This window comes from Musa acuminata, chromosome BXJ3-3 (assembly GCF_036884655.1).
Source record: "Musa acuminata AAA Group cultivar baxijiao chromosome BXJ3-3, Cavendish_Baxijiao_AAA, whole genome shotgun sequence".
NCBI classification, from domain to species: domain Eukaryota; kingdom Viridiplantae; phylum Streptophyta; class Magnoliopsida; order Zingiberales; family Musaceae; genus Musa; species Musa acuminata.
This window is the reverse complement of record NC_088351.1, coordinates 39,846,026-39,866,219: the sequence shown is the minus strand read 5'-3', so window position 1 is coordinate 39,866,219 and position 20,194 is coordinate 39,846,026. Positions and strand designations below refer to the sequence as shown.

General features: G+C 43.7%; 3 protein-coding genes, 1 non-coding gene and 1 pseudogene across 13 annotated transcripts; 1 reads left to right on the top strand and 4 right to left on the bottom strand.

Moving 5' to 3' along the window:
• Nucleotides 1–1,859: 1,859 nt before the first annotated feature.
• LOC135634400 (aluminum-activated malate transporter 9-like) lies at nt 1,860–6,284 on the bottom strand. Of its 6 annotated transcripts, none has more exons than XM_065144842.1 (8): nt 5,985–6,284; nt 5,762–5,902; nt 5,418–5,687; nt 5,199–5,341; nt 4,961–5,107; nt 3,128–4,872; nt 2,599–2,781; nt 1,860–1,986 (listed from the first exon to the last, which is right to left on the bottom strand). In XM_065144842.1, the coding sequence occupies exons 1-6, from the start codon at nt 6,274–6,276 to the stop codon at nt 4,279–4,281; spliced, it is 1,587 nt and encodes a 528-aa protein (XP_065000914.1). In that variant the 5' UTR covers nt 6,277–6,284; the 3' UTR covers nt 1,860–1,986; nt 2,599–2,781; nt 3,128–4,278. The 6 variants fall into 6 exon arrangements, with proteins under 6 accessions (XP_065000914.1, XP_065000913.1, XP_065000915.1 ...); XM_065144841.1 differs by having other exon boundaries at nt 2,616–2,781; XM_065144843.1 differs by lacking the exon at nt 2,599–2,781 and having other exon boundaries at nt 3,128–3,338; nt 3,570–4,872.
• Nucleotides 6,285–6,513: 229 nt separating this feature from the next.
• On the bottom strand, nt 6,514–10,967 carry LOC135581453 (probable protein ABIL1). 5 transcript variants are annotated; one of them, XR_010495337.1, is made up of 10 exons: nt 10,724–10,967; nt 10,182–10,264; nt 8,730–8,880; nt 8,559–8,658; nt 8,383–8,475; nt 8,196–8,280; nt 8,045–8,097; nt 7,861–7,961; nt 6,774–7,002; nt 6,514–6,653 (listed from the first exon to the last, which is right to left on the bottom strand). XR_010495337.1 is itself a non-coding variant. In XM_065144846.1 (9 exons), exons 1-9 carry the CDS (start codon nt 10,808–10,810, stop codon nt 6,841–6,843), a joined length of 915 nt encoding a protein of 304 aa, XP_065000918.1. In that variant the 5' UTR covers nt 10,811–10,967; the 3' UTR covers nt 6,655–6,840. The 5 variants fall into 5 exon arrangements, 4 of the variants coding, with proteins under 4 accessions (XP_065000918.1, XP_065000919.1, XP_065000920.1 ...); XM_065144846.1 differs by lacking the exon at nt 6,514–6,653 and having other exon boundaries at nt 6,655–7,002; XM_065144847.1 differs by lacking the exon at nt 6,514–6,653 and having other exon boundaries at nt 6,655–6,999; nt 10,724–10,966.
• A 5,434-nt stretch (nt 10,968–16,401) lies between these two features.
• On the bottom strand, nt 16,402–18,223 carry LOC135633068 (reticulon-like protein B2; annotated as a pseudogene).
• Nucleotides 18,224–18,601: 378 nt separating this feature from the next.
• TRNAD-GUC (transfer RNA aspartic acid (anticodon GUC)) lies at nt 18,602–18,673 on the top strand. Its single transcript has one exon. It is a non-coding gene; the product is annotated as a tRNA-Asp (tRNA).
• An 88-nt stretch (nt 18,674–18,761) lies between these two features.
• LOC135634392 (allene oxide cyclase, chloroplastic-like) lies at nt 18,762–20,186 on the bottom strand. The gene is made up of 3 exons (XM_065144824.1): nt 19,843–20,186; nt 19,605–19,726; nt 18,762–19,498 (listed from the first exon to the last, which is right to left on the bottom strand). The coding sequence occupies exons 1-3, from the start codon at nt 20,096–20,098 to the stop codon at nt 19,097–19,099; spliced, it is 780 nt and encodes a 259-aa protein (XP_065000896.1). The 5' UTR covers nt 20,099–20,186; the 3' UTR covers nt 18,762–19,096.
• Nucleotides 20,187–20,194: the final 8 nt, after the last annotated feature.

Sequence of the window (20,194 nt, the reverse complement as noted above, 5' to 3'; positions counted from 1 at the left end):
CAATTAGGACATAACTAGTTTGTGTATGATCTAATAATTAGATGTGGGATTATATAATCGCACTAACAAAAGGAAGAATAAATGCTAAAAGGTAGAGCAACAAAAGGACAAATGCAAAGGCAGGACTTGAATCACATTCCTACAGTTGAAGAATATTAAGGAGTGGGGGAGGAATTCATACTTTCCATGAGCAGTTTCCCCAGAGAGCATTATTGGATCTGAACTCTCACGAACCGCAGTAGCAATACCCAAGACGTCTGCACGGGATGGCGTCGGATGAACAATCATGCTTTCAGCATGTTTGTTGCTACAATAACAGCTTTCACATGCTCCTGCATATTCTAATAATTTCCTCCTGCACATTTGGAACACGAGGTAAGACATTGAATAATACAGCACATAATTACTCACTGGACATATGCCCTTGGGCATTAGAGCTTTACACAAAATATAACATTAAAACAAGCCTTTGTATCGTGGCTGTTGATCGCCATAGGTACCTGCAGCAGTGGAACTTCATCGATAGGGAGTTAAGCTCCAAGATCCCCTCTAGCAACTATTGCCTACAGAAAACACAAGAAATTACATAATTGAAGATCAAGGTTACCATCAAATAGAAAAGTCAGCATATGTTACAGAAAAAAATATTATGTTGAAAGAGAATCAAGCTCAAAAGGGGATCGCCTCAAAATAAGCACCAAGTAATCTAAGAGATCTGACTAAAAGAAACATGCAATCAACTAGCTAGAGAAAATAAACAGGAATACCGATCTATTATGTATAGTGAGGCTTCACAAACAGAAAAATAAACAGAAAGGACAAGTGTGACATCCACTTAACCCCTTTTCTTTCAAAGTTCTTAACACTGCTAAATTGAGACTGATATTATACCTTATGTTTCTATAACTTTGGCAACAATGTGGGTGTGCCTTCAGAATAAATAAAGGCATGACTCATTAAGGATTTTTCGATGCTCCAAAGTGGCATCATATGGTGTTTTTTTCCATATTTTACAAGTGCAAGTCCTAGACAAAATATACAAGTGAACTACGCCAAAAGAAACATTGACAAATTAATTCATCTTTACATATGCTTCATATGTTTTCCATTTATCTCTTTATGCAAATAATGGCTCTCGACAAATATTCATTCTTGCACAATCTGTTAAAATAAAATGTTCTCCCCGTCAAACACAAAACATTTTTCTTTTCGGACATTCCAATATTAAAGACTGTAAGCATTAAGTTCTAATGAAGGTTTACACAAGAATCAACAACATTTGACTGTGTAACTCATATAATAGTAGTTAAGCTTGATCAGCGGTGAAGCACTACATCACATCAAATACATTAATTGATACCATTATGCCTTATCTTAAGATACCCGTATGTACAAACCACTTGTAAGCTTAGCAGCATCCATGTTTAATATACAACATTCAGATGCTTACCCCATCAGATGCGTGACCATGGAATGCAGATTAGGAATCGAATCCGCGCTTCCAATTTTGACAATAACATGTATGTCTGCATTACAACTTGACAAAATGAATCAAAAGATTCAGTGCCAACAAGGAAAGTTCTGATCTTTTGAGGCACTTAAAGAGAGATTTCAACCAAAACTAGGACCGAGCATCTGGTTTTGAGATAATCCTTCAATTCATGGACAACTTTTGCATCTTTGACAAAGGAAACTGCATAAAAGTCCACATTGTTTTCAACTCCAAATTTGATATCGTCCCAATCTTTTTCTGCAAGGAATAAAAAAAAATTATTATACCAGAAATACAAAGTTCAAATATCTATTAGACAAAGGAATTAATTAGAAGCACAAAACCAAACATAATTTCTCTAACTTACCTGTGATGGATGGCAAGGTTGCACTCTTTCCTCTAACAATCAGATGCCTCCTGGACTATCCCATCAACGACTTCACACGTGACAGAATCCTCAGTTTTTGACATAACCAATAGAGACATCATTCCTCCTGTAGCATAAACAAGATCAGTTTACTAATTGCCCAACGATAGACATACATCAAGATGAAAAGTGAAAGGCTGTTTGCTACTTGTCCAGCATTAGATATCAAAAACATTACCATTTTTTGTGCTTTGTTTCTGGTTACAGAAACAAGGTTAAAGAATGGACGTAAGCAAATCATTTAATCACAACTCATATACAAACATTGTGTTTGTCTATATGGAATCCTCAATCCGGTACTTCTAATTAGAGGCACATGCTTCATTCATGCCAATTTTTCTGAACACTGCAAAACTTTTTATGTCATCATAGTATTAAATATTGACCTCAAACTCCACACTGTGTAAAATAGTTATTGAGCCAACTATATTCCGTAAATTACATGTATGCAAACAGTGCAGAACTAACATTTGTTGCTTATATCAGAAAGGATCAAGTCCCTTTTATATTTTGAAAGACTTCATTAGTGATGTATAAGAGATGTGACATGAATTGTGAAAAATAAAGAGATGGGAAATGAAATATATCATAAAAGAAACTTATTGGACAGTACCAGCTACCAACGTTTGTGAAAATAAATGCCATGTAACTATATCTCGAAAGATCATTTGAATCAGACCAGACATTTTTACTTGCCATCTACAAGAAGCATGCCACCAACTTGTACATCATTAACGAAGTCATCATAGCTGACACTAACACACGTCTCTGAGCCAACTCCTCCTTTTATCTCAAAAGTGAATTCTCGTCTACTTGTTAAGGTAATCAGCTGTGGTGAGTCACCACTCCTAACCTCAGGCCCCTAAGACAGAACATGCAGATACAAGAAAATCATATTAAGAAACCAGCGGAAGGGATATGCACGACGAAGGAACTAGTGAACATTTGCAAGATTGTTAGCAACAGTGTCCGATATTTGTCATCAAGATCAGGTAAAATAACTATCCAGTATATTGACTCTCAAATTACGAAGCCTTTAAAGATACTAAGACGTTTGTGCTTGCATCATACAACATAAAGAAAAAGAAGTATACGCACTGTAGCATTCTAGTAAACATAAACTCAGTATGCATTCGTGGGATACAAAATGATGTCACCGAGATCCAAAAGAAGCCAGAGGAATGAAATAGCAGTCGGAAGAAACCTGCCTTGGTGTCAAGCATGAGATCGATGACTTTTGATGAGATGCATGGTCTCCATGCGACATGTTCGACCGAGCAACATTCATGCCAGCCTCAGCTAGCTTCCATATCATGTCCTTTGTGTTGGTCGATGGGCCGATGATGGTGCAGACTATCTTAGTTCGGCTTAGACCACAATCCCTTGGGAACTTCCCCAAATTGCTGAATACCCTTCTTCCTGCAACCAATTAATCGTCTTCAATTTGTAATAATCTTTAACAAGATTATAATGATTAAAAGCCCACTGAAATGAAAGAAATGGCAAGCACATAATGCACTGGAGACGAGCAATCTTCGACATGAAATAAAAGGAAAAGGGAAAGAGGAAAAAACGGAAAAGACAGTTGAGAGGTTGGAATCCGATAGGTGAACATCTTTAATATGTCATCCGGGAAGACAGGAAGAACACCGGCATCGGAACGAGCGAGCGGCCTTGCCACGGCAACAGCTGCTTATCTCGATCCTCTGCTACTTTTCCTGGGGGAAGAACCTCGGGGGTAGCGTCGAAGGCCTGAGCTCGTGGAGATGGCTCCTCGCGTCCCCGGATCCGGAGCCCGATGGCGAAAGGCGACAGAGACTTGGATGGATCGCGTCGCCACACCTGCGCCATGGCTTCCACCTCCCAAAATTACCACCACATTCGAGCAGAGCCCTTCTTCGTTGGGGAGATCGCCGCGCCCGCGCCCGAGATTTGTCTTTGATCTCCTGCTAATGCGATCGCGTGTACGAAACATGGAGCGATGCCCTCCAGGCGACCCGTTACGACAAACTACCTGACCTGTGATCAGAGCACGCAGATTTGGTCCCACAAGGGGACCCAGCACCGGAGCGCCGTGAGACGGTTCCGACAGGAACGGGTAGGAGCAGAGGGTCCTCTGTAGTCCAAATCCGAACTTTGTAACCCATGCCTTGCATGAATGTATCCCAAATTCCAGTCTGATAAAAGTCAACTGAGGTGGTTTATAGCATTCATTAGGTGTATTATCATTGGTTTGGACTTTTAATTGTTTTGGATCAACGATCTCGATGCATAAGAATAAGTTGCATCCGCTTATGGTCAACAGCAAGATGTTGGATTTTGCTTAATGATCATAGCCTTTTCCTTTTTTCTTTTAATGTTATTTTGTACGTTCTAAGCCCGCCTGTTGCTTGAACTTTGCAGTTGCAGCGAGTTGCTCGACTACATCGACCAGGTGATCGAGGCGAGCGACGAACTCGATGAGCAGCAAGGCGAAGGTGGCAAGCGAGAGAGCTGCAGTGCTCTCCAACGCACGCATCCTGGTGATCAGCTCGGCCCTGTCACCTCCTCCGTCTTCTTCTTCCAGCTCATCCACCTCCCTCGATGGCCACGAGTACAGCCTCCTCTGCTGCTTTTTCATGGTCTCATGATAAGTCCGGGTCTGCGGTTGTGCAGTCGCCGGACTGCGTTCAGCCTCGCGGTGTAGTTTGCTGGATGGATCAGATCCAGATCCATGAGAACAATCTTTACCGGTCGGCTTGTGAGGGAAACCATGTGAGTTGAGGAGGTAAGAGTGCAGGTCCACGGATCGCTGAAGACGATCGGTGGAGACACGAACACGCATGAGTTGGCTCACTCGAACGCTATGCTTCATGTTGCCGAGATCATTCGCCAAGCCGCGGAGCAGCTCTGCTGCTTCGACTGTTGCCTCAAGGATCTCTGTTTGGAATGTGACTCGAAGCTCGATCGGTGCCTGCAACCAATACGACACAAGTAGGTAGAATCGGCTTCTTTACAGAGGGAAGAAGGAAGGCGAGCGAGCACGAGGATTCGAACATCACCTGTATCTCCGAACGCAAACAGCCGTAGAGCGCCATCACTTCGTAGGCACAGTGCCGGAGCACGGCTCCGACCTTGACGTACTCCGACCAAGCACCGTAGTAGTGCCTGAACCTGCCGTGCGGCGGCTCCCACTTCGCCGAATTCGCCTGCGGAAGCATGCACGCAATGCCACCCCAAATAAATCCTTGATCGATGCATTGCGGAGATTGCAATCACGAAGCAGACGAGATCGATTACCAAAGACTCGATCCTCGCGGATGAGTTCAGTATCGCTCTGCATCTATGGCACGCAGGGTCGTCAGGGAATTCATCGATGACCACCCTCTTGCAGAACTCCGTGTGCTCTAAGCCATCGCCGCTCAAGTACTTCCTCGCACATTCTAAGCCCACAACACAGATGCGATGGAATGAACCACGGCATGAGAGTTTACGCTAAGCGGCGAGAGAAGCGCAGACCTTCGAGCGACTCGGCGACACAATAGAAGCTGTTAACAAGCTCCTCGTGCAGCTGCTCGCCGGCCCATATGGGGAAGACGAGTAGATTGACGCCGACGGTGACCGCCGCTCCGATCGCGATCGAGTACAGGCGCTCCATGGCGGTCCTCATCGGGTTGCTCATGCGATAGGTGGAGACTACAATGAGGCAGTAAGTGAAGAGGATGACTCTAAAGCCATACTCGTAGGGGACACATGAAGGCCACAGCTTCACGAAGGAAGTCGCAGCTCCTGCAAGTTCCAAAAGTCTACCGTTAACGAAATCTGAAGCCGACTGTCGTCGTGGTAGGACAGATTGTGCATACCTACGAGGAAGATGCTGAAGCCAACAACAAATGGCTCGACAAAACGGCCGCTGCTCGTGGATATCCCGATGACCAAGATTGCGAAGATGCCGGCGAACAAGCTTCCGACGGCTCGGTTGAATCCCCGGTACAAGGTTGCACCTAGACGAATCATCCTTGAGAGAAATCTAACGGCGATGAAAGGCAGATGTTTGCATGATCTGCTGCGGTGAGGTGTACGCACCTACAGTGTATTCGAACATGATGCCGACGGTAAGGATGGACCAGAGGATGTTGGTGCCAAAGACCTCGAAGGGCCGCTGGATTAGTCCGAGCAGGGAGACGAGAAGCATGGCGAGACCAACCTTCAGCGCGAAGGTCACCCTGTCGGTGTCCTCCTCCGCGAACTCCAACACATCTCGAATGCATTTGGTGAGCAGCGAGCTCTCCTTGCTCGACTTCTTCACGAACTCAGGCAGTACGGCGTTGGGTGACAAGCTCACGTCGACCTTGTTGCTGCTTCTGCTTCCATTCATTCTCCTAAGCGTGTCAAGATTGACGACAGGAAGACTGACAAGGTACCTGTTACTGGAAACGATCGTCACAAGGAGAGCGGTAATTTATAGTGTGTGAGGAAGGAAAGGAAAGGAGTGGCGGCTAAGGAAGAAGAGAGCATAATGTAGAACGTAACGCGAAGAATAATCCTAAAATAATATTAGAATATGATCGAAAGATGCTGCCCGACAGCAATAATGTAGTGGTGGATGGAACAGCTAAGAATATAACAGCCAGGTGATAAGAATGCGCATGTACAGTCAAAGTTTAGATACTGCAACTTTGCCCACTGGTAGCCTTCATTATCTATCACTGATGGAGGATGAATTGAGTTGGGAATTAGTGAACTCGCAAGTTGCTGAAAGAGAACAACACAATTTTATGCATTCATAAATCTAAAGACAAGGGGAGAAACACGTGACAGACAGATACAAGCATGCATCTACAACAGTCACATCACAACGAGGCAGTTGCTTACTCGGTTCAAGAACATGAGCATTCTGCTAAAGAGGAGATGACGCAATTCGCTGGCAGAAAAAAACCCATCAGGATACCAGAACTCGTTTGGGCTTCAAGGTCTTGTTTCTTGGGAAAAATGCTGAGAGAATGCTCCTGTTGCGAGCGGGAGGCGGGCAGATCTCGCGCCGTCCCGAGTTGTCGAAAGACTTGAATCCTGAGAGGGTCTTTGTGCCACCCACTGGGTCCTGCTAACAAAATGACATCCAGCGAGATCAAATGAGTTATGCACACGAGAAACGATCTCGGAAAACAGAAAACTCATAGTTGTGATCAACAACAAAGTGTGTCCGTCAGAATTCCAGTTCCATTTGAACACAAACTCGTCCATAGTGCATGCGTTAAGTCCAAGTACGGTCATGTCATGGAATATGATGCATAGAAAGTTATAAAACAACTGCACGAGTTGCACACTCTTGTTTTGACTGTGGATAAGTTACCGAAAAATGCGGATATCATCGTTGTGATTATCCTTCACTCAACAAAGCTAACAAGGCATTAGGTATAAAATTCCGATGTGACATTATCTTATCTGACGTGAAATATCTTCATCAAATTTCAGGGAACATTTTGTCATTCTGTGGAGAATAATTATAGGGGCACCATCATTTCTACAGTAAGAATGCAAATAAATACTTTTGTCAATTAAAGAGGGAACACATGTTCAACCACATGGCTGACAAGCAAGGTGAAAATTTTCCGTATTGCAGAAATATGTTATATATACTCTTTCAAAACTATTCCTGGTAGACAGGTTTCAGAATAAAGAAGGAACCTAAAGAATGATGATGGTTATCAAACAATAGTGGGGGAACAACAAACATGATACAGCAATTCAAAGCAGATGTTTGTTAATAAAGCAATATCGATTGGTGTTGCCATAAAATTTGAATAAATAGAGGACCATTACTTTAAAATTCACTGCCCTCACATCTTTTATTCTCCCATCTCATGGTAGATGAACTTTTGAATTAATGCAATAAAAAGAGTTTCTTTGTATATGCAACTTGCTTAGCTTCATTTAGTTAAAAGCTGTTACACTATTTTACCTTCACGCCAAATGTGCAAGATGCACGATCAGTAGTTGGATGTCCCTTGGCAGCCTGAAGGTGACTCTTTAAGGGCAGTGGTGCAGTAGGCTCCTCTGCTTCTGAAATTTTACATGAACTTAAATACTTTGCAAATACTAATAGAAGGAAAACATCATTTAGAAGACATTGAGATGCAAGATACCCAAAAGATGGAAAGAATCAGAAGTCACTTTAAAAGATTTAGATTCTTCAACCCTGCCAGAAGAGAAGAACATAACATTTAGGTCACAACAACAGAGCAAAGTTAGGCAAACCATTATAAACAGTGGTTGGGGAGTATTGCAGAAGCTTGCCGTGGTGCTGTATGAGGCTCACTACTTGGTGCAGAGTTGCTCTCTGAGGACAGGTGCCAAGATAACGTTTTTGGAGCAAGGTTTCCTGTGAAGCAAAGATACAAAAGGAAGCTTAAGGTTCAGGATTAACATATCTCAAAACCAAGCTGCATCAGTACATATGGACTAAAAACAAAAAACTGCACACCTGAAGCATGTGGAAGAGGTTTTGATTGAGCACGAGTCAGGTTGTTAGCTATTTGTAGCTTTGAACTGCTTTCCACCCTTTTACCTACCACATCTAGCTCGGTTATCAAGTCAAAAATTTAGATATACCATCTAACCATTTCCTAAAAGAAGACAGGAATACTTATTGTCTCATACTTGGTAAAATGTAATGTTTGCGATGCCTCCTTGTTGTTCCAAACAATTGCTGCTGCCTAAGACCTTCTTTATCGGTGAAAGTTTGGCAAGTAAGAATTTGCTGAAAATGAGAAAGAACACTAGTTCAACACTAAATTTTAAAAATGGTGCTGTATTTCATATAAAATTAACCTGATTGAGGCAATAAATTTTCAGCTCTATGGTTGAGACATCTGATGATTGTTGCTCAAAAAGGTCAGTCAATTTGTAAGCAACAGTACCAAGGTGATCGACAGCATTGACTAGGGCTCGGACAGCATATTCTTTCAGGTTATCCAATACCCTGAAAAAGGATGCAGTTACATTTTCATAACAACACAAAAAAGTCATTCTCAATTAGCTTGGTGAAAGTTTGAGGTTGTGATTCTCTGCATTTTCCTAAAAAAGATAATCTGTATGTGTAAACTCCAAATGTTCGACATAAAGACAATATTATCATAGTTGGGGATTTACAATTCTGTATAAGTGAATTATATATTTCTTAATGTTTACAAGAATATCGAAAGACACTTGGTCGCCAATCAACTGCATGCAGCTATCATTCATCTAGTTAAAGAGCAGCTCTGTGATGGTAAAAGACACTACTTTAAGTATTATCAATTTCGTTTATCTCGCAAGTAAAACTGAGAAGCACCCAATATCATACCGAGCTGTGCCATGTTGGTAAACACTTGGAACTTGCTATACAGACTACGCATTTTTTAGTTAAAAAAATTATCCTCAGTGTTGAAGTAAACAAATACAGTTTACACATTTAGATATATTACAGTGCCGTTTGCTTTTATGCTTGTCTCTCAATGAAACTAGTTTAATCTAAAAATAAAAACCTTGAATATGAGACCCTTTTCCAGATGACAGAACACCCATTTCTTGTTTTGGGACTTGATGTGCTCGAAGAGCTACGAATTTGAAGAAAGACGCTATCCACATGTTTCTTCAGGAAAAAAAAAAGCGGGGGATTTCTATGCTTCTCAAGAACATTTTTGCAGAATTAGATGATGGGAGATCTCATAACCATCTTCACATACCATCGAGTATGATTCAAGGATGTCAAACCAATGTTTGATGATGCACTAAGTTATTCATTTGTCTTATACTGTGGTATTTATTGACTAGAAACGATATTTTCTTGCGAGAACAAATAAAGCAACTAATAAGGTTTTTATGAAAATAAACCTATCAGAAAGCAAAAGTGAAGTGAACTGTTTTTGGTTTTTCATCTTCAGCTATCAAATTTTGTGGCAATAAATGCCCATGAATGATCTATTTGGTACAATTACCGTCAGCAGGTTCCCTCAGTTTGGTCCCTACCATGTTCAGTTAATTGGATGTCGATACTGGTACCATCCAAATAGCATCATCGTACAGCATCACATGAAGCAGGTATCTTTGGACCTTGTGAAAATTCCATATACTCAATTTACCCAGGAAAACGAAAAAGGAACACTCTGCTTGATGTATGTTATCCATATAGCAATACAAGGAGAAGAAAAAAAATATAAACATTTTTTCCAAGAAGACATACAGACAAAGGATCAAGATCAGAGTTCCATGGAAGCAAACTCATAGGAAAGTAGATCTTACATCTGTTTCTGTTCACTGTGAAGGTAGGATTTTTCACAGTACTCGGCAGCAGAGTAAAGCTGAGGTCTCAGATTCTTGAGTTCCTAAACATTGTCAGCATCGATGAGCACAAATTTTGATGTGTTATAGACGACGAATATGTACAAAAATAGATGATTTCGAAATAGAACTGAACTCCAAAAAATAAGTAAAAGCATATCGTTCAGTCCAAAGGACACGAATCCTCAACTGATTAATCACAGAACAAAAGAACCCGTCCATCTTTGCTTCCCACTCTAGTTAATCCACAGTGGAGCGAAGAAGAGTGGGTGACTCGAGATCGATGTGGATCTGAAGCAAGGGGCACCGAAAAATTGGAAGCGCCAACGAACATAATCATCTCAAATGCTAATCATCATCAACTCATACAAGAAAAGAGGAAAAATCATTACGCACGCACCAAACCAAACGACAGCAAAGAGAGGTATCAGATCCGGAAAGCTGCAGAAGCAACAATGGGAAGGAGAGGGGGGACCCGGGTCGGAAGGAGCGGACGAGACCACCTGCAAAGCCTGGACGAAGCCCTTGCTACGCTCGAGAGAGACCTCGTCGAAGGTCATGGCCGCGTTCTCCGGCCGCCATTGCTGCATTCTTGTTGCTCCCCTTCCCGCTCTCTCAGCAACACCACCACAGCGATCCGAAGAACAAAGAGAGAAGGGAAACGAAGAAGCCGAGGGTACGACCAGGAAGTTCTGCAGTGAGAGGAAGCAAAGATTAGATCTCTGCTCGCCGTCTCCTCTCTCCCCCTTAAATTGCAATAAAGAAGAGGGAGGAAGCGATACCGGGAAACGTTATTTTTTGATTACTTTAATTTAAATAAAATATAAATATGCGAAGCAGAAAGGCACCAATGAAATGATGATCATAATGATTGACGGTGATATGATCGATGGTGCGCAATATTAACCATCATCGTGTTATGCATTTGTCTTTAATCTTCTTTTTTCGTACATAGTTTATTATAAAAAATTATCATAAGATTTATATCTTATCATGCTAATTATTTTTATTTTTATTAAAATTCACATATATGCATAATGTATCTATGCATGCACATATACCCTTACACATGTATGCATACTGTAATTTATTGTCCAAGTTGTCCCTTATCAAAATGAGTTACGCTTACCACGAGTGAGTGATGCATAGTAGTATATATACATATACTACATGCTAAATGCCATGACGGCCGCATCACGAGGATCTTTCACATCTAGCAATTTATAATTCATTATGATACTCTTGACGAAGTATTATTATCATAGGGAAGCGTTAGAGATTAATTTGTAATTGTCATGCAAATTACAAAGTCTCATGCATTGACTGGAATGACAACCGTAGGATCCGACCCAATAGAGAATGATTTGGTCAGCTTTGACCGAGGAACGATATGGTCAAAATCGGGGGGTATCATGCATTGTTGTTTCCGTTCTACGAACAAATCATTTTGATAATTTCATGTAAATAATTATCTCTATCATATGATATATTTATATAATGTATGATAATATCCTATTCGGATGCAGTGGAGTGGAGGTGGTGGTGTCACCGGAGACGGAGACGACGTCCGTCGGTGTGGGTCGTGCACTCGATGCCGTGCCACCACGATCTCGTACGCGGCCGGCTGCTCGGCCGGAGAAGCCCGTCTGGGGCAGGACGACGGTGAATTCGGACAAAGAGAGTGGAAGAAAGCAGCACGACCGGAGCCGAGGTCGGCGACGGCTACGCGATACGTGCATGGCTTTGCAGGGAGGAATGGAGGGGGAAAGGATGATGAGGTCACTAAAGTGTGGATTCGGGAACGCTGAATTGGTTTCACGGGGAATGACGACGAAGCATCGAATGCAGCTTCTTTCCTCGTTGCTTTCGAGCCTTCCGTCCTACTCCATCGTCAACTTCTTCCGGGCATTTGATCTTCGAGGAGAGTCCGATATCCCTCGCTCTCTGTTTTCCCTCTGTTCATCGAGAAACACCAAACGTATCCTGTGATTTTGAGCTGCAGTCGACGATATAGAACCTATCAGCTGAAGCATTTGCATATCAAACAGTAAACCATAGAGATGAACACCCAAAAGATTAGAAGGCTATTATAATAAACGAAGCAAATCATGGACCGAAAGTTAGTACGATTTAGTCATATATCTTTGAAGTTGTAAAGTCATCCCGAAGGATCCTAATGAGAGCAAGATAGGAGACAGAGTTGAAAAGATACCAATAAGAGTTGCTCCGAGGTGGTCTCTGGACTTTTAAGATTGTCCCAAGATGGACTTGAGTGAGCTCAATCTCTTCGGCGCCCTGCACAATAGGTCAATAGCGGGTGAGGGTTTCCGACTCAACTCCTCTAATGCTTGGATTAGTTTCGAGTGGGGACTATAATCTTTTTGGGTTTTAAATCCGATCCATATTTAAATATCGAGGAACGATTTTTATGTCTCTGGGATAGGACCATGGCCGATAGGGATCACCGATAAATCGTTTTATAGTGCATTCATATGGACAGACAGTCAGTCGATATGATCCCCTACGACACGAGTTGGCTAGTATGATCTCCTAAGACGTTGGTCGACGGATACGATCTCCTTAGATGTGGGCCAACTACTATATGTTTTGTGGTGCGACATCGTGCTAACAGAAGGTGGCCAAGGGGTGTTGGCTATCTACATTATTTAGATGCTCCACTATCAAATAACACGGTAATTGTTAATTTGAATAGACAGAAAATGCTTCTGAAATGGAAGTAAGCCATGAGAATATAGCATCATGCCATCTACAGTTCACGCGTCTCTGGCCTTGGGTTGGAGCCAATCTCCTCCCCCTCCCTCCTCTACGGCTGCACCTCCCATGGAGACCTCACAACAGTGCTCCAACGGCAGCTTTTCCTGTGGCTTGTCAAGGAACGTCAGGCTCCCTGGTGAATCCTCGGACGGTGGCCTGCGCTCCTCCCACGACGCTCAAGATAGCGACTCCTTCATCGAGATGGACCCCAGATTCATCTCCAAGCGCTGGAAAGCTGACTCCATGGATTTCGAGTTCGATCTGCCGGCGAGCCCTGAGCCTCCGCTCCTGGTTCATGCAGATCGAATCTTCTCGGACGGCTCACTGCTGCCGCTCCACCGCGTGACCCCTCCAAAGGCCGAAACGATCTCTGTTTCTCCCGCTGCAGATTCAGCTCTGAAGAGATCTCTGTCGGCAGGCTCATCAGAATCCTCTCTCTCTCGCAGCGACCGGTTCCGATTCCGCCATTCCCAGACTGCCGTAACTCAGCCTCCGTCACTAAATTCTTCGCCTCTCCGTAGCCCAATGCGAGGTCTGCCTTGGAGCTCACGCAGAACCAAGCAGGAGTCACCTCTCTTGAATGCCCGTGCCAAGTCCTACAGGAACTTCTTCTTCAAGCACTTGAAGTCCTTCCTGACGCCGTTCTGCAAGAAGGTAAAGGGAAAGGTAGTGAAAACCAGGGCTTCCTGCTCGACATCACCGAGTGTGGTCGATGCAAGCATCCACGACGCCGTCATCTACTGCAAGAATTCTCTTGGTGAGCGCAGTGAGACGCGCCCACAAGTGCGAAAACTGCGTGTGTAATCTTTTCTTCCCCTCATCATGGAAGGCGTTCTTCTTAGTTTCTTCCTTGTCTGTTCAGAGGGAGAAAGATCAAGTGGACGCTTACAGAAGAGCGGAAGAAATACTAAGCAACCATATGATCTTTCGTATCATCGTCTTTCTCCGAGGACAAGGTTGCTTCACAATTACTGCAACTGTAAACGGTACGTACCTTTCCTTGATAACAGGATTTGATTACATTAGGAGGAAGCATCGATCAGAGTTGGCGATTAATGGTTTGATTGAATGACGAGCTTTAGGTATCAAATCTGATACCGGACACCGTCTGCATGTCGACGTCATTCATAGTTGCAAACAAATATATTCTTTCCAGCTCGATCGGATCGTATTCTTTTGATATGGAACGTCGTTGAGAGTCTGACAAATTCAACCTTATCAACCTCGGAAGAGGAAATCAGAAGTTCTTTTTTTTTTCTGAAAGAAAAATCACATATATAAGAACTAAAGGAGCTATTTAAGCCGAACATATTCAGGTTTGTTAGATTCCAGGCAAATCACTGGCAATCGATTATTTGGATGATATAAAGAAAATATCATATATCATAAAGTTAGGAGACACACGATGACGGTGACAATGAAGTGCTCGACCCGTGAGCCGTAAACAGCAGCCGAAGTTGGCATAGTTAGACAAGATGAGATGCTCTTCATAAATTGATGCTACCTGGGCCTTCCATTGATGTTCTTCATAAATGGCCAGCCTCGGTGCCATGGCTAACATCAAGATGATACTTACTCTCTTGATAGGTGATGGATGCTACCTGGGCCTTGCATTTATTTAAGCACTGACTGCACTGTCAAGCCTCGGTCCCATGACTAACACCAATCTCCAATCTCTGCATCAGGAGCCCTGGGACCAGCTTCTTCTTCCCCATCCAACTCCTATGAAAGCATCCTACAACTGGAGGATCGTAGGTAGAGTGGTGGGTCAGGTTGTGGTGCAGCTGGGTCACATGGGAATAAATAGAACCAGCGAAGAGAAATTTACCACCTGATTCTTTCTGAGCACGATGAGGAATACCAACCATGTACGATGTCCGAAGCATCCTGCACAACAAGATTTAGAGCCAACATTTCAGTACATTGATGAGTGCAGATGTTTATTTCAGTAGCCGTCTCTGCGAATCTGCTCATATTTTTCTTCAGCACTAGCTGACCGAGTGATACGCACATCATTGTTTGTAGAAGACCTACCAGTTGAAGCAGCGATCATTGCAGAGAGGCAGCTTTTTTTTGCTTTTAGGCATGATAAAAAGCTTGAACCTTTCAAGAGGACGAAAGCTATGTCCATGCAAGCGACACTTACCGATACACCAGTTTTGCATCAGAGAATGCCAAACAATAACCTCACCTCAGTAGAAGATGTAATCGGTTCCAAATTGCAAGCAACGCTGACTATGTCACATTGTAAATAGCAGATAAGGAGTATATACACCTCATGCCTTTTATCTGGTGCAGCAACACACATCACAAGCAAAAGAATCTACTGCTGGATTAACAGAACCAAAGGGCACACCTGTATTCTTCTTCCATCACTTTGAGCTGTTGTCCATCATCATGCTCTATTTGTTCAACTTGCCTCGCATCAAACATGTAACCATCCCTCCCAGTGGCTCTACATAGCAGCCAACATCAACAGCAAAATCCAAAATTAAAAATGGTCCTCATCAAAATCCCCAACTTCTATACTTTTGTGTGCAACCATATATGCAAAATTCAATATACATAATGATCGTGCCAGTACTAATGTAAACCAACATTTAAATGCTAACCTTATATCCTCAAATATTCAACTTTACTTGTAAGGATAAGACTATGGAAATCCATAGAGCTTAGCAGATCAGGAAAATTTCCATCCATGTCTGCCTGCAACCATAAAGGCAAAGGGATAAATTGAAACCGTTGCTTTTTGAAAGAGAATGAAAGTGTTGTATATGACAACTTAAAAAGTAAAAGGTGTGAAGGCAAAAGGCTGAAAGGCCAACAAAGCAGAACGTAAGCATCATCGCTTTATATACCACAAATCACCTCCGGAAGCAGGGTTAGGCTACTTTACAACCTGCCTCAGCTCAAAGGCAGTCGAATCCTGAGCACTTTTTTGTGGTCGTAGCAACAGCACTTCTGGGAATGGCGTGACAAGCTCCTGAGTCCTGCCCCTGAGATATATTACCAGCAATCACAATGTTAAAAGGAAGCCACATAAGAAAACTTTGCGATACCCAAACAACATAACGTAATCATGACGCTAAAGAGAGCAACAAAACCATCAGAAGTTTCACGAAATTAAATCATGCAAAGAATCCATCGGTACCATGAACATGAGTCCTATTGTTGTGTTTTCAAATTGCTCATTCCGGTGCATACCAAAATAAATACACTGACGTATCTTCAAATTAATAATTAGCAGCCCTAAGATTTTTTTTTTTTTTTCCGAATGAAACCTAAACTTCCATAATCTCACAAAACAATCTTCAACTTCTGCACATCAAGAACAACTTGCATACTCTTCCAGGAAACATATAAGCGAGGAAGTTCCGATAACCACATAGTACACAGACAACCAAGAAGCAAAAAATATGCCACAGAGCATATAGCTTATCCAAATCAACCAAGGAACCCACTTACAGTGACACGCACTAAAACAAGAAAAACTACGTGATGCAATACAGAAACATTAACAAAACCAGATGACTGATAATAATGACATGGATAAGAATGATAACATAGCTTTGATCCACATCATAAAACTTGGAATCACTTATATTAGTTCAATTGGTGGTGGTCTCCATGGCCACCTAATTAGCTACCCAAGTGGAGAGTTAGTTATACGCGAAAAATTGATGAACAGTCATCACAACAATTGAAAATCCATCACTAGCCAATAAACTGAAACGATCAGCTGCAGTCACACAATAACTTCTCCCCTAGTGGAACTTCTTATGCTTCAAAGGCCTCTTTGGAATCTTGCTCAAGTATATGTCATTAACTACAGCATAGTGTTTCTTGAACTCTGCTTGTGTCTTCTCTGCAAATGCATCAACCTGGTCCTCGTACTTGTCATACAGCACAGGCACCGTGTGCAGCATGACAAATGCTGTGTCCCAAGTTCAATGGCATAAGAAATCTAAGGATGCAGTCAATTCGATCGAGAAAATTAGATACTACTGCGGAAGTTTAGATTACCTATGTAAAATAAGATCAAGAAATTGCAGCAGTTGCCAAGGATCGACAGAACCCACAACCCAGCAATAACCTGAAACGTCAAAGCACCAGCCATTATACACCCAAAACAATGCACCAAGATCCTGAACTCCATCGTGAGATAAGCTACACAACATACAGCAAGGAACTTCTTCAGATCACGCCCTAAAGAGATGTCCCTCAAGGAAGCAAAGCCCCGGTTGATCTGGTAACGAATGGAAAGGGCAATGTTCACAGCTACAACTTGGGGAACGCTTACCACGGGAATGTTCGGCGGGGACCTACCAAACACGTCACGATTACATAGAGCTATCGGAGGAGGCATGAACTCGAAGCCACACAAATCTGAGAGCCGAGCTCACTTGTTCATGAAATGGGTCGCATTGGAGTAGAGGAAGGTGATGGCCAGGGATAGGATGAGGGTGTGGCACGCCACGGTGAGCAGACGGTAGTCCAAAAGCTCGAACAATACCCACGTGGCCGTCGCCCCACCGAGCGTGGCGGCCGAGACCTTGTTGTTCCTCCATAGGAAGACATCAGCAGCTGCTCGACGATTGCCGTCCTATCATCAGTAATCGTTCAGATGCTCTCAAGCAATTCGATCAAACAAATATTACAAAAAGGCAGCTCAATCCGACTGAGCACATATCTCATTTGTCGATCGAGGTCGAATCGGGGTTTCGGTGTGGATAAAATACTTCGAATAAAAGAAGGCAATAATCTTTCTTTCCTTCTAAATGGAAGACAGATGCAAACTCAAATCCGAGAGAAGTAGCCGACTCGAATCAACACTTGGCAGATCACGGAACGGCATCTTATAGAGCCTACAGATCTCATCGGCTACCCAACTCGGCGAATAAAGCAAACTCGATCTCGATCAAACCGATGGGATTTTTTTATTCTTCTTCTTTTTAGAAAAAAAAAGGTGCATATATTATCGGTAAAATCATAAAATGTGGACAACAGAAAGAGGATCCGTACGCTTCCCTCCGCCCAAGATCTGGTGGACGGCCTTCTCCCGGCCGAAGAGGCGGTATATCTTCGCCTTGACGGCGTCGGCGGCGGAGGGTTCCGAGGTCTTCTCGTTGTCCGAATCCGACGACGAAGAATCCTCGCGGTGCAACTTATCCTTTTATCTGTTCCATCAGCGACGACTCGGCCGCCGTCTCCTCCTCGTGCTCCGCCATTGTCGCCCCTCGCTCCCACTCTATAGTTTGAGGACAAGCGATCGTGGCCATCGGATCGGGCTACGGAGATCGATCGAAAAGAGGCGGGGCAAAGCTGCCCGAAAGGGAGGGGAGGATTAAACTCCACGGGCGGCGCGGACGGCCGTTATTAGCTTGACGGCGATTTCGCTTTGACAAGGGCAGCGTCGAAGGCGACGTCAGCGAGGCGTTAGTTCTGACGAGCAAGTTTTTGCATACTACAGTTTTTGTAGGGTCGATAATATATTAATCATTCTAAATAACATCGTACTTTTATGCAGCTGTTTGCCATGAGAACCTTCCCCCTGATAAGATTATTTCTTTACTTGGAAAATAAAGCAAAATCTAAATTTATCAACGGTCGTTGTAGTATAGTGGTGAGTATTCCCGCCTGTCACGCGGGCGACCCGGGTTCGATCCCCGGCAACGGCGGTTTTGTCGTTCGTTTTAAAATAAAAAAAAAGATTAAAACATAACCTTCTTGAGCTCATTAGAATGCTTTAGAGAGATACCCAAACAGTTAAGAGAGATAAATTTACCATTTAAATTCGATTTTTGATCGTGTTTGTGCCAGCTATCAAAACATCTTCAAACAAACAACACTTGAACTTGTATCATACCGTCCTAATCGACATGACAAGAAATCTCATCAACAACTCGACACTCCACAAGAGCAGAGTCACCGCGGCCAAATTCCACAGCACTCGCATACCCAAAAAAAGAGAAAACAATACAAATCATAACAACAATAAACATCACAGAAGAACAACAATTCCTCCTTTTAATTAATATATAGTCCTTTTTTTTTAAAATTTTCTTGCTTTTATGGTTTTATTTTGATGTGCGCACCGACGTTCAGTTGGTGTAATTCTTGAGGGCGGCGGCCGGCTCGCAGGCCTTGGCGGCGGGCGTGGGCTCGACGCCGGGCGAGGGCGGCACCGGCGTGCCGAGCAGCTCCTTGGGGAGGTCGGGGATGCCCCTGAGGTAGAAGGTGTAGAAGATCTTGAAGGGGAAGACGATCTGCTGCAGCTTGACCTGGCCGTAGGCACCCGCGAACACTCCGGAGCCGCCGGTCACGGCCAGGTGGGACTCCTCGTACGTCAGGTACGCCCCCTGCACCGAGATGTGCCCGTAGTCCCCGAAGTAGAAGCTGTAGATGGCCTCGTACCGGTCGCCGTCCCTCTCCGGCACGTGCTGGATCAGCACGCAGATCCCCGACGTGATGCCCAGCCGCTTCTCCAGATTCCCCGAGTACAGCTATTGTCGTCATGCATGTTGACAGAAAAGAAATGTTCACCCACCGGAAAATAGATGATGAACACTGTGAATATGCAGATAGGATGATGGAGAAGCTTGAGCCTGCCTTGTTGCTGAAGGGGACTAGATCGCCCAGGAAGTTGACTTGTTTCTGGCTCAGCCGAAGGTAGGCGGGGCTGCCGCGGTCGCGTTCGTTGATCTCGTACACGCACAGCTCCTGCACCTTAGCTGAAAGGCGTTTCCTTGTGTTACCCTCGGCTTTCGGAAAACAAAGACTAGCTACTCCAAACGGAGAACGAAGAAGATAATACAAGCTCGTGAGAAGAGGCGAGAAGAAAGAATACTTGGTCTGGAATCTTCAGGGAGCTTCTTGGAGAAGAAAGAAGTGAAACCGATGACTATCGTCGGAAGAGCAGATTGGCGGCGGCGCCTGCGGGGATTTGAAATCCGTAGTTTCGGGATTTTACACGAAGAAAGGAACGGATTTGGGATCGATGGGATTGAGGAAGGCGCGGTGGTGACTCGTGAGAGATTGGAAAGGGCTTCGGATGAGTTTGGCAGGTCGATGGAGGAAGCTCTGAGGCATGAGGATGATGCCATGGAGGAAGCGGAAGGTGAGTTGGCGGATCCGAAGCCGACGGACGACGGAAAGCGGTGAACAGCGTCGAGTGAGGGAGGATTGGGTTTACTTACGGG

Bases quoted from the DNA above. Each gene is read 5' to 3' on its own strand.
- LOC135581453 (XM_065144846.1), bottom strand. From the start codon at position 10,810: ATGCAGCAATGGCGGCCGGAGAACGCGGCCATGACCTTCGACGAGGTC. The intron at 8,281-8,382 runs GTGTGCAGTTTT...TTTGCTTCACAG, and splicing joins ACCTCTTCCACATGCTTCAG to GAAACCTTGCTCCAAAAACG. The intron at 7,962-8,044 runs GTATCTTGCATC...GTAAAATTTCAG, and splicing joins TGATTCTTTCCATCTTTTGG to AAGCAGAGGAGCCTACTGCA.
- LOC135634400 (XM_065144842.1), bottom strand. From the start codon at position 6,276: ATGAATGGAAGCAGAAGCAGCAACAAGGTCGACGTGAGCTTGTCACCC. The intron at 5,342-5,417 runs GTCTGCGCTTCT...TTGTGGGCTTAG, and splicing joins TGTCGCCGAGTCGCTCGAAG to AATGTGCGAGGAAGTACTTG. The intron at 4,873-4,960 runs GTGATGTTCGAA...TATTGGTTGCAG, and splicing joins GTTTGCGTTCGGAGATACAG to GCACCGATCGAGCTTCGAGT.
- LOC135634392 (XM_065144824.1), bottom strand. From the start codon at position 20,098: ATGGCATCATCCTCATGCCTCAGAGCTTCCTCCATCGACCTGCCAAAC. The intron at 19,727-19,842 runs GTATTCTTTCTT...AACGCCTTTCAG, and splicing joins CCCTGAAGATTCCAGACCAA to CTAAGGTGCAGGAGCTGTGC. The intron at 19,499-19,604 runs GCAGGCTCAAGC...TGACGACAATAG, and splicing joins TAGTCCCCTTCAGCAACAAG to CTGTACTCGGGGAATCTGGA.